General features: G+C 32.6%; 1 protein-coding gene across 1 annotated transcript in view; it reads right to left on the reverse strand.

Moving 5' to 3' along the window:
• Nucleotides 1-3,252: 3,252 nt before the first annotated feature.
• Nucleotides 3,253-12,366, reverse strand: part of LOC129751793 (uncharacterized peptidase C1-like protein F26E4.3) — a 28,795-nt gene continuing 19,681 nt past the window's right edge. Inside the window, exons 2-8 of the mRNA XM_055747521.1 lie at nucleotides 11,753-11,923; nucleotides 11,508-11,682; nucleotides 11,154-11,446; nucleotides 10,904-11,087; nucleotides 4,616-4,815; nucleotides 4,335-4,492; nucleotides 3,253-4,264 (exon numbers count right to left, since the gene is read on the reverse strand). Of these exons, the coding sequence (XP_055603496.1) occupies nucleotides 4,034-4,264; nucleotides 4,335-4,492; nucleotides 4,616-4,815; nucleotides 10,904-11,087; nucleotides 11,154-11,446; nucleotides 11,508-11,682; nucleotides 11,753-11,900 (1,389 nt within the window). The 5' untranslated portion in view covers nucleotides 11,901-11,923 and the 3' untranslated portion in view covers nucleotides 3,253-4,033. The remainder of the gene's footprint in view (nucleotides 4,265-4,334; nucleotides 4,493-4,615; nucleotides 4,816-10,903; nucleotides 11,088-11,153; nucleotides 11,447-11,507; nucleotides 11,683-11,752; nucleotides 11,924-12,366) is intronic.

The following is a 12,366-nucleotide window of genomic DNA, read 5'->3' on the forward strand; positions in this document are numbered from 1 at the left end:
GGATCAATTGTACTCATAAACAATATTTGAGAAAACTTTTTCTGAAAAATGTTTAGAGTTTTCCATTGCTTTGAAAATATGGTATTATTAAGTTCATATTACGCTCAAACGTTTGATATATTGGAACAAAAATTTTGATTATAATTTTTCCATGCAACGAACATTTTAAAGTGATCATAAACGATCTTCAAATCACATTTCGTGAAAGTTTTCAAACAAAGTTGAATTACTCAAACAATTATTTTGTTAAAAAATTTTGAGCTTTTAGCATAGTTGTTTTGTTCTATTTGGCACATTTTTCTAGAACATTTGATCTTTGTAGGACATTCCATTTTCGAGATATAGCTAAGGAATCAAGTATCCCCAGGGATCAAGTATCATCACTCTCCCCTACTAATTAAACTTGAAAAAGAAACTTAATTTGATTTTTTAAATAAACGATTTCACCGATTTACACGCGTTTTCCCTTGACCAAATTTTGACCGTATCACCCTTTATTTGCTACCACGTAGAAATCTTCAAAAACAAAAGTTGTTCCAGAGCCCTCGATGATTTTTTTTCGTGAATAGTGCGTTGGATAGGGAAAAGTCTCCTTTATAATGTGGCAAATTTTCAGAGACGCTTATTTTTTCTCCTTAAAGTTTTTTACTGACACCGTGTCCTATTTTATTAAATAGAAAATAAAATTTTTGAGAATCCTCTAAGGTTTTCTTACAAACGTCGCATATCGATTCATCTCAATTTAGATTTTGCTTTATATTTCTGGATTTAATCGATTTAATCGATCATTCTATCGTGTTTACGATTTCTATGAATCTCAATTCAGATATTCACTCAGACACGTCTTTCACTCACAAGAATAGATCAATGACTGACTTTGTTTTGTTTGTTTTGCCTAGTGTTGCCAAAATAACAAACATTGTCATAGAAAGTTATTTTATTTTATATATCTTCAGTGTTGCCGAGTAAAACTTTTATTTTATTTTATTTTTAATCAAATTTAATCTATTTTCTGCATATCTTTCATCTCATCCCTACACTTTCGTCTCTCTAAAGGAATATGTCCCACTTTTTCGTGGAATGTCGGCCGTCCCACTTTTTTCTCAAAATGTCCTGTTTGTTTCTGAGAAAATTATCCGGAAGTTTCACTGATTTTTAATGGTTTAAACTAAACCTAGCTTCTATTTAAACTCAATTTCAATTTAAAATCTTTCAGAAGTGTTGTTTTTTTTTTGATTATTTTCCTAAATTTAATACCTAGTATTTTTTTAACTTTTATATAACACGAGATTAGACGACTCATGCTTATCTTAGATTTCGGTTCAGTGATACTTTTTTTGAGCTCTTCAACCGATTATTTTCGTTTGATGAAATTATTTGTTAAATTGCTTCCAGATGATTAAAATTGCCAATTTTAAGCCGGAATCCTAAAATTATCACATAAAATTTGACACTACATTTTAAATTTTCTCAAATTTAAATTTAAGGAAAGAGTAAAAATCTGGATGAGATTAGGCCAGTTAGAATATTCTTTTTAGACGAACAATAAACATATGTTTAATTAGATGAAAGTTATTCTGTTTCGTTTGTATGAAGGAATTAACAAGTTTATTTCAAAAAGTTTATCCTACCTGGTAGATTATCAAAAATGGTTGTTGAAAATCATTCAGAAAATTGGTTCTTCTCTTTACAATTGCTCTCAACTACAACAATTGCGACTTCAGAGCATAAAGTAAACGGAGATGGAAGTTTTATTGAGTGTATTCAAGTTTTCAAACAAATTTTGATAAATCCAGTTTTTATAACTTGAGCTGAAAAACTTTGGTTGAAGGTGTAGTGTACAGTAATTTTTTTAATAAATTAGGAATAAAACTTTAACTTTTAACACTTGTGATGTTCTTAATTTAAATTTAGATCAACGATCATATTATTATCTTACAAAAATAAAAATTTATTTTTGACCTGAGGTACAGATATTCTACAAAAATCCAAACGTATTCGTCTTTCACTGTTTTAACTATTTTATTTCATAAATAACGTAACGCTTATTTCTGAAATAAATCTAACATGAGATAAGTTCTTGGACTGTTCTATCGGTTGAATCAAAACTGTTACTTCGCGTAACTTTTGATCGAGCCGACCTTATTTTCAAAAACTTTACTTAGGTATGTTTTATTTTCCAAAATCTTCCCACACTTTTAATATTATGCTAGGAATATATCCAGAGATAATGTGGTTTGATTGGTAAAAGTCGGGCGCAAATATTTTAGAAGCTTAAAATTTTCTTGTGATCTATCGTTAGAAGAATAATTGAACAAAAAATGTCATCATAGTATGAAGTCATGGAAGGTCAAAAGATGATGTAAAGTACACTTGCATCTTAATTCTATGAAGGGTACTGAACGTATTTGGCTTTTTTAATAAGGAGTTTTCAAAGTCTCTAAAATGTCCCGATTTTTCTGCTGTGTCCCGCTTTTTTTTTTGTTCGTGTAAAACTTCACTTTTTCGAAAGTATCTTGCAAGCCTATGATAATGATAAAAGGTTCAATTTATTTCATTTTTGAGACGGTGACAAATCGATCTCGGAACGGTTATTACCAAATAAGAAATATTTGAATTTGTTTTCCTAGAAATTTCTAATTCTAGCACATTCTCTAGCAGTCTCCTTTACATGAATCACCATTATCGACCAATTATAAATTCTGAACCATTTTTTTTTTCAATAACATTTTTTATAAGTTAACGTCATGAGTTCTGGCCCACAAAAATACTTTTAGTGCCAGAATGGTTCGTGATATTCAGATAAATAGCACTATCTTGTGCAGTAAGAAAAATAAAATAAATTTTTGGTTGTTTCATCAGTCAACTGTAAAATCCAAACGATTATCGCGTTCCAAAGGTTATAGGGCATGGCGACCGTGACCAGTCCTAAGCTTTCTATGTTTGTAGGTGAAAATTTGCTGTTGGTTTGGTGTTAACATTCTTAAAATTTTACAGTTTTTTTTTCAATTTAAAAATCTTGCTATGTTAAGTAAAACTTTCAATACCTACCTTAAAAGCAGCATATTATATGGACTAATGTTTTCGACCAACCGAAAATCCAACTTCAGCTTTTATTATTCCAGAATATATGTATAAATTTTACTTCTAACAGATGTCAGATCGCTTCTCTTCATATTCATAAAGGCCCAACTTCCTCAAAAATGTATCCATCTGCTTTTTCAAAAATTGAAAAATTATGTCAAGTTCGGTTTCTGAACACATTTTATTCTCTATATCGTCAATAAACATACAATAATTACAACAATGGCTCTGCTTTAACCTAACACATGTAGCGTTTTATTCATGGTTTTCTTGCAATAGTTTGCAATTAAATATCATATTCATTCATATGTCTAGGCTCTTTCTTTGTATACCTTTTATATTTCCACTGTTAATGTGTGTTTTTCACTTTGTTTTCTGTTCGAAATATGTTGTCAGAGACGTTGTGCAACATTCAACAAAAATTGAACCTATCTGAAATTTGGCACCATCGAAATTTTTGTTTTAACATAGATACATTTCCGTTTTTCCAAAACGACGTCGTACTACACTGATAAGGGTAACTTTAACTTAAACAATAAAGTGTTGTTTTTTAACCTAGAGTTTATCGATAAAACACCCCGCTGCTGAGGGGTTGTGTTTTTTTTTTAATTTGAGAGATTTGAACACTTTAAGATGTTTTGCATTGTCAGCGACTAGTGTTCCGGAGAAGTTGTCGAAAGTGTTTGTTTAAATTAAAATTGAACATTAAATCAGGCAGTTTACAAGTTCGAAACTATAGAAATTTTGCGCGCTGAGTAACTTTTACACCACAGGCAGATTCTTTTCCGGGGGTTTGGAGATGGGCTAGGCCACAGGCGGAGGATTCGTTGATTCCTGTAAGAGTGTCCCTCGGCCATTTGCATTGACCTCAAACCGTTCATCATTTTTTATTTTCGATTCCTAATGGTAATACTGTACAGTTCTTACAACTCTTTCCGGTTTTGGAATTTCAACCTGACCGCCGCCCGTAAGGTGGATATCTCCGGCTTGGATGAGGAACGTATCCGGTTCCGACGATCATTTCCTGCAACTCTCCGACTTGTCGCATGGGTTTGACCTGCTGATGAACGTATGGAAGCGATGCTAGGACGTAGCTTTCGATTTCACATTCGTTGGAACCACGCAGAATACGGAAGCGACCTTCTTCGCCCCACCATTTGCCCCAAGAATTAACGGCAACCTAAAAAAGAAAGCGCCTTTCGTTATGCAACGCTCTTTTCAAATTTTTTAACTACGTTCTCTCGACTTACCCAGTACTTGGTCACCTCGTAGCCATTTCGTTCCTCACCCCAGCCAATAATCCGGACAGAATGGTATCCAGCCCGTTGATCCGCCGACGTCGAGGCCGATGAATGACGATAGATGCCACTCTTGTAGGAGAAGAAGTCGCGGTGAACTCGCATGATAGCTGCACGTGCAAATTAAACGAATTTTAAACAAAAAGAGACACAAAGTTAAGCGCAAATTGGAATCAATTATCACCGATTAACTGGACAAAAAAATTAGAACTGAGAGGAGTCAATCTACAAACCTTGCACCGGACCGTGCTTCTTGATTTCGATCATGATGTCGGTTTCGTTGTTGAGGCTAAAGGCGGGTCCCATCTTGTACATGTTGGTGCGATCGACTTTGGTAGGCAGTTCGCAGTTTGCCGTTACCAGATCATCCGAAGGGCGGATCTTGCACACGTTCTGCGCCGAAATGTACGGGTAGCACTCCTCGTTGACGGTTCTGCAATTATAAGGAACGCATGTTTGGTTTTGACTAACAAAGTTGCAGGCTAATACTTGATGAATCGAAGTGCCGATTTTAAATAAAAGAAATAATACCTCATAAACCTAAGAAAAAATTGTTGATTCAAAATCTATCACCCTAGAACTTAAAAATCTTATATTTCAAATTTCAAATGACCGTTTTATATAACAGACTTTAAACTATTTCATAAAATCAGGATTAACTTTCAACATCGACAATCAGAATGTAGAAAAAAAAATTCAAAAAATTAAAAACAAGATATTTCAATTGAAAAAATATGGAATAATTTATGGAAAGTTTTTCTTGTTTTCTTTCTAAAATTTCAAAAAAAAAATAACTTTGAGGGAAAAAAATTAATTTAACAAGGCATAACACAAGGAAACAAAATTTAAATTTTTTTAAGAGTATAATTTGGGAGCGCTAGCTCAAGGATTTCAAGACTTCAGGATTGACTTTTGAAAGTTGGCGACAAATAATTATAAAACTTGAGCAAATATTTGACAAAAATGACAAAAATAACAAAAATGACAAAAATGACAAAAATGACAAAAATGACAAAAATGACAAAAATGACAAAAATGACAAAAATGACAAAAATGACAAAAATGACAAAAATGACAAAAATGACAAAAATGACAAAAATGACAAAAATGACAAAAATGACAAAAATGACAAAAATGACAAAAATGACAAAAATGACAAAAATGACAAAAATGACAAAAATGACAAAAATGACAAAAATGACAAAAATGACAAAAATGACAAAAATGACAAAAATGACAAAAATGACAAAAATGACAAAAATGACAAAAATGACAAAAATGACAAAAATGACAAAAATGACAAAAATGACAAAAATGACAAAAATGACAAAAATGACAAAAATGACAAAAATGACAAAAATGACAAAAATGACAAAAATGACAAAAATGACAAAAATGACAAAAATGACAAAAATGACAAAAATGACAAAAATGACAAAAATGACAAAAATGACAAAAATGACAAAAATGACAAAAATGACAAAAATGACAAAAATGACAAAAATGACAAAAATGACAAAAATGACAAAAATGACAAAAATGACAAAAATGACAAAAATGACAAAAATGACAAAAATGACAAAAATGACAAAAATGACAAAAATGACAAAAATGACAAAAATGACAAAAATGACAAAAATGACAAAAATGACAAAAATGACAAAAATGACAAAAATGACAAAAATGACAAAAATGACAAAAATGACAAAAATGACAAAAATGACAAAAATGACAAAAATGACAAAAATGACAAAAATGACAAAAATGACAAAAATGACAAAAATGACAAAAATGACAAAAATGACAAAAATGACAAAAATGACAAAAATGACAAAAATGACAAAAATGACAAAAATGACAAAAATGACAAAAATGACAAAAATGACAAAAATGACAAAAATGACAAAAATGACAAAAATGACAAAAATGACAAAAATGACAAAAATGACAAAAATGACAAAAATGACAAAAATGACAAAAATGACAAAAATGACAAAAATGACAAAAATGACAAAAATGACAAAAATGACAAAAATGACAAAAATGACAAAAATGACAAAAATGACAAAAATGACAAAAATGACAAAAATGACAAAAATGACAAAAATGACAAAAATGACAAAAATGACAAAAATGACAAAAATGACAAAAATGACAAAAATGACAAAAATGACAAAAATGACAAAAATGACAAAAATGACAAAAATGACAAAAATGACAAAAATGACAAAAATGACAAAAATGACAAAAATGACAAAAATGACAAAAATGACAAAAATGACAAAAATGACAAAAATGACAAAAATGACAAAAATGACAAAAATGACAAAAAAAACAAAAATGACAAAAATGACAAAAATGAAAAAATGGCAAAAATGACAAAAATGACAAAAATGACAAAAATGACAAAAAGGACAAAAATGACAAAAATGACAAAAATGACAAAAATGACAAAAATGACAAAAATGACAAAAATGACAAAAATGACAAAAATGACAAAAATGACAAAAATGACAAAAATGACAAAAATGACAAAAATGACAAAAATGACAAAAATGACAAAAATGACAAAAATGACAAAAATGACAAAAATGACAAAATAATTTAATTTTCATTTTCAAACCGCCACTTTTTTGATCGCGTTGCCGAATACCATATAAATCATTTTCACATCTTTGGACAAATTTCAAGACTTTTGGAAGAAAATTACTAAAGTTATAGCAAATTTAGTGAAGCAATTCCAAATTTTCCTTTTTACGGAAATAGGCTGTAACTTTGTTTTCAGACATTTAAGAATTTTTTTACTTTGTGGAGTGTTAGTTGGATAGTTGAACTAAACTATGTGAAAATTTCATGAAAATAAAATCAACTGAGAGAGAAATGGCAGCTTGTCAAAATTGGAAAAGAGTGCGCAGCTTCACGAGATTTCATTCTTTTTATTAACTCAACTGTATGTTCCACAGGGTTGAAAAATGGAACATAGATCTTACATATTACGTTTGAGAGCGAAATATTCGAACTCGGCTATAAAATTTGTTTATCAGACACAAAAAGATATATTCAGGCGCTAAAAGTTATAATAACAACTCAGATTATGAGAATTGCAATCGCAATACAGTAATCAATATCAAATTCAATTCGAATACCGAATATTGACCTTTTCAACTATTCGGCCAAACGAATATTCGGTCGAATGTTCTGATGAGTTTTTATAGAAATAACAAAGCCATTATCCATTTTTCTTTTATTTCTTTTTTAATAATGCTCCTTTTGTTTTTGAGTCGATTATTTTCAACCAGATGTATAATATATCGGATCTTCTTTAAGTAAGGGTCTCTTTTATTTTCAAAACTGCACCAATAGCTAGAAGGACATCAGCTTACTTTTCGCTTCTAGGACGTTTTTCACTGAAGAGATTGGGTGCTCCTATGAAATCTAGAACAAAACATGTCAAAAAAGCTATTTAAATTTGCCTACTTTATTTTGAATCAAAAGAATTTTGATTTTTAGCTAGATGTCTTCAAGATAATTGCCAAAGAGAACGGTGATCTTTAACCTCTCCTCAAGCATACCATACTTCCTACCACACGTACCCAAATGGCCGGGTCTGGACGATTTTATGGAAAATTTGTAAAAAAAAGCAAATCTGAACAAAATATTGGCATTATTTTCAAACAGACAAGAGGAAAAGAAAGAAAATTATTAAAATTTCATGTTTTCATCGAATCACATCAGCAGCGTTTAAATCGTTTCTAAGATTAAACAAAAATTGATGATTATTTTTGAATTTACTCTAAAAAATCGTTTTTGAACACAAAATCCAAAATATTGCAAAGAGAAATTCGAGTTTGTAAGATTAAGCAAATAATCTGAATAAATCCGTTTAAAACCCAGAAAGTTTACAAACAATATCTGGCCATCCTGGTCAGATTTGACTTATTTCGAATTAGGCAAGCCTAAATTTAAATTTACATTAAAAAAATACATGAAGGAAATCTGGAATAAACGATAATCAATGTGTAAAGCTATCTAAAGTGGAATATACACGGATACGCCTTAAATGTTCTACTGAAATCATAAATTTTGGATGATTTTGTACCTTTTTCAACATTCCTTTTGGATATTTTATAAATTATTTAACATCAGTTGAAAAATTTCACAAGTATGTTATTGTTTAAAATCTAATAAAACAAATATTCGACCTTTTCGGTCTATTTGGCCGAATACTTAGCTCAACTATTCGATGAGCCGAATATTCGGCTTATCGGTTTTTTGGAGGTATTCGACGCCGAATATTCGGCCGATCGAATATTCGGTACATGTCTAATTAAAATGGTAATTACAGTAATCGCTTGTTAACCGGACACTGTTTGGACCGAAGGATGCGTCCGACTGCCGAAAACCCCAGAGAAAGAATATATATTATAGAACACCATTTTCACGATTTTTTTTAGAGCTATCGTTCAAACGAATGTATTCAAATTTTTCGCATTACACAAAGCATTGTTGAAACAACATTTAGTAATTTTTTCGTTGAAAAATATTGGAAAATGAGCTGGTAACGGAGCACTTTCGAGGATGCCTTTTAGAAAACAGGATTTGCGATGGACACTGTATCTCAGCACAGAATCATCTGAAGTCAAAAAATCAGAGCAAAATATTTTTAATAGATGTTTAACGCCAACGATTTTATTTAATTAAAAAAAAAATTTTATGAAATTTTGGGGCTGTTTGAAGTAAAAACTACGATTTTTCACGAAAAAATACGCCGTTTTTTATCTGTAAAATCTCCCCAAAGTAAAAAAAAAGAAAATCGTTGGGGTTTGGCATTTTATATGCAGAAAATATGTTCCAAATTTGAAAAGAATCGGTGAAGTAGTTTTCAAATGACGATGTCCACCGACTTTAAAAATGTGCTTTCGAGAAAAACGCATTTGAAGTTTCTGCTCTAGAATTCTTGCAGTATTAGATAAGAGGAGATAAAGGCTTATAATTTCTACAGTTTTACTTCCCATGACTTGAAAATTTGACACAACATTCTTGAAATGTTTTACAATAAGAAAATAAAAAATAAAAAAAATCGATTTTTTGAAAGTGTTAGACCCTACTCCCCCCTTTAGAAGTCCAAGAGAATCTTAAAGTTTGCTTATTCGTTGTAATTTTCTCTACTCATGAAGTGAAGATGATGAATTCCGTAATGGTAGGGAAAATTAGAGGTTTCATCAAGCGCAAATCAAATACTTTGACTCATTTTAGTGGGTTGTGCCAACGTTCTTACTAACTGCCGTTACTAAGAACGTTATGTGTCGTGTCCTGTAATACGTCGTGTGTTATTTGTGTAGTTACAAAAACTTTGAAGCGACAAAAAAAATGGTTCTACTAGTTCATCAAGCTGACTAATAAGTACGCCTGACTTCATTTCTGCAAGAAAAAAAAACAACTGTACTCTGTACAAATAAACAAAATACGGTGGTCATATCGTGCACAAAATATTGGAATCGCTAGCTGGGAAATATTTTAAAATATAGGACAGCAAAACAAAATCTATCGTGGGCACCTGGCAGGTTTCCAGCCAAAAACTTTTCGTTGACAAGTGTCGCCTTAATGTTCCGGATTTGAACAAAGAGAAAAAAAGAGATAAATTAGAGGTTTAGCACTTGAGGTGGGTGACGATCTGTGAAAACTGCAAATCAGTCAGTGTTACATAAATATTGACAAAATAAATGGCTATTTAATATGCAAAAAAGATGCCTCCAAATAAACCATTTTTCCCAGAAAAACACTTTCATAGATCCTACAAAGTTGAAACATGCTATGTTTTGGTTGGATCTGGAATAGTGCAATTACTCGATCGACTAAAATTGTCATAACTTCGATCAAATTAAAAGTTTTGAGTAGCTTCTGGAAACCAAAAAAGTAATAAAAAAGCCTTGATTTGGAAAAAGATGGTTTGAAGTCGATGAACTTCTTCATTCGATGCTATCTAAAAAAAACACTTGACAGAACGTCAATTTGCACATGTAAACATTATATTAGGGCAGAGGCGAGCAATATGCGCATATTAAGGAAAATACTCAGTTTCTCCCATATTCCAATAGAAAGGAGTCTAAAAACTACATGCACATGAGCGGACATATGTTTGATATACGTTAGAGCAATTTTCATGATAAAATCTCTTTCAGTTTTTGTGAGAAAAATTTTATAGTTAAGGAAGTCAAAATATCCGATTTCTGAAACCGTCGGGCTAAATACGCATATTTGTATTTTTAGCTATAATTCAGTTCCATTTGCAATATTTTCGTCAAATTCAATTGAAGAAATTGGTGTTTAGAATACGTCAAAGCTAAAATTTTGGTGAAATTTTTAATATCAGTGGTTCTTTTGCATTAGACATAGTTAGGGATATAACCGTATTTCATGGTAATATTTTGTTTTTATCATATTTCTATCAGATTAGTATTAAGCTCTTATTTTTTCACTGTAAGGTTGTAATTTAAGCGTAGAATTTATGTTTCACTTACCCTACTTTCCGCACATAGTTCCAGGCCGTATCCAGATGACCACCGCTACAACCCTGGGTCCTCCTCACACAGGAAATAATCTGCTGCGGAGCCATCTGAACGATTTCACGTCCCTTCGACAGAATAGCGAACCGATCCGAAGCCACCGAAGCCGTCGACACCGCCCACGATGATCCACACCAACCTGTTTGTAATTGTTTTATACATGAGATCTTTGATTTTTCCTAAGATTTTGCACAGTAGGACTCACCTTGATCCCTCACATCCCCAATAAAACCGGGCCAGTAGGTGGTAGCGTCGAAGTGCGTCGGCAGATGTTCCTGTCCGTTGGTCAATCGGCTCATCGACTTAACCTTGAACTTCGGATAGAACGTTCCCAGTCGGAAGGTTTTACCCTCGTCGTACTTGTGTCCCCACCATTCGCTGTAGTTGCTGGCACGCCATCCGATCGATCGCTCCAGATGATCCAACTGTTTCAGCAGTGCGTTGTCCACTAGACAAACGTCATCACTACAGGATACGGTTCCATCTGATTGACATTTGCTGTAGGTGGGAGACTTATTAGAAAGTGTTATTAAGGATTGTTGAACCAGGGTTCTCCTACCAGGTGTTGCAGTTATCGACAACGGGTGGATCAAACGGCGTAAAGGTGTGTCCATTGTGGACACATGCCTCTTGTAGAGGATCCGGTGCTATCCCTAGACAGACTTCTTCGTAATCTGGACAGCAATCGCCATGTTCTCCACGTTGACAGAATTCGTCACAGTAACATAGCGTTGCTACAGTTCAAAAGATAGCGATGAGTAGGAATAAGGTTATTTTTCAATGTTTTTCCAAGTCAATACTCACTGGAGATTGGTTGTGAACATCCGTCCTGTCGACTGTTGCAACATTTATCGTATCGTCGAGACGCGCAGAAAGGTCCCGGATATTCCTGACGGATTCGGTTGGCTTCTGCTATGCTGAAAACCAGCAATACTATGGCTAGCTTATACATGTTGACTGGAAGAGGTATGGAATCTAGAACGAAAAAAAACAACCTCTTGTTAAACATACTTCGTCCGAAAGTCAAATCAAGTTTAATTGAAAAATCAAAAACTATTCAGCACTGACAGCAGGTGATCAAGGTCCATCGGCTCTGGCAAATGACAAAAATTATGACCAGGTTCGCAGAAGGAAAAAAAACCGAACTTCGGAAAACGATAAAAACACAATTAAGCTGATGAGCACAAAAATATAAAACCATATCATATGCGCTTGTGGTCTGTCAGGGTAAGCAAAAATGAGCAAAGAAAAAAAAACGTCATTGAATCGTGTCGCCACCACGCTTTCGTTCAATTCACAACATCGCGACGCTGCTGCTGTTGGTTTCCAATATCGAACTCAGCACCCATAAGTGAGTTTCTCTCAGGGAACTCACTGAATGGAGGGGAAATTTTCGGAACTCAATCAACAAACAACAA

Source organism: Uranotaenia lowii, chromosome 3, assembly GCF_029784155.1.
Source record: "Uranotaenia lowii strain MFRU-FL chromosome 3, ASM2978415v1, whole genome shotgun sequence".
Lineage (NCBI taxonomy): Eukaryota > Metazoa > Arthropoda > Insecta > Diptera > Culicidae > Uranotaenia > Uranotaenia lowii.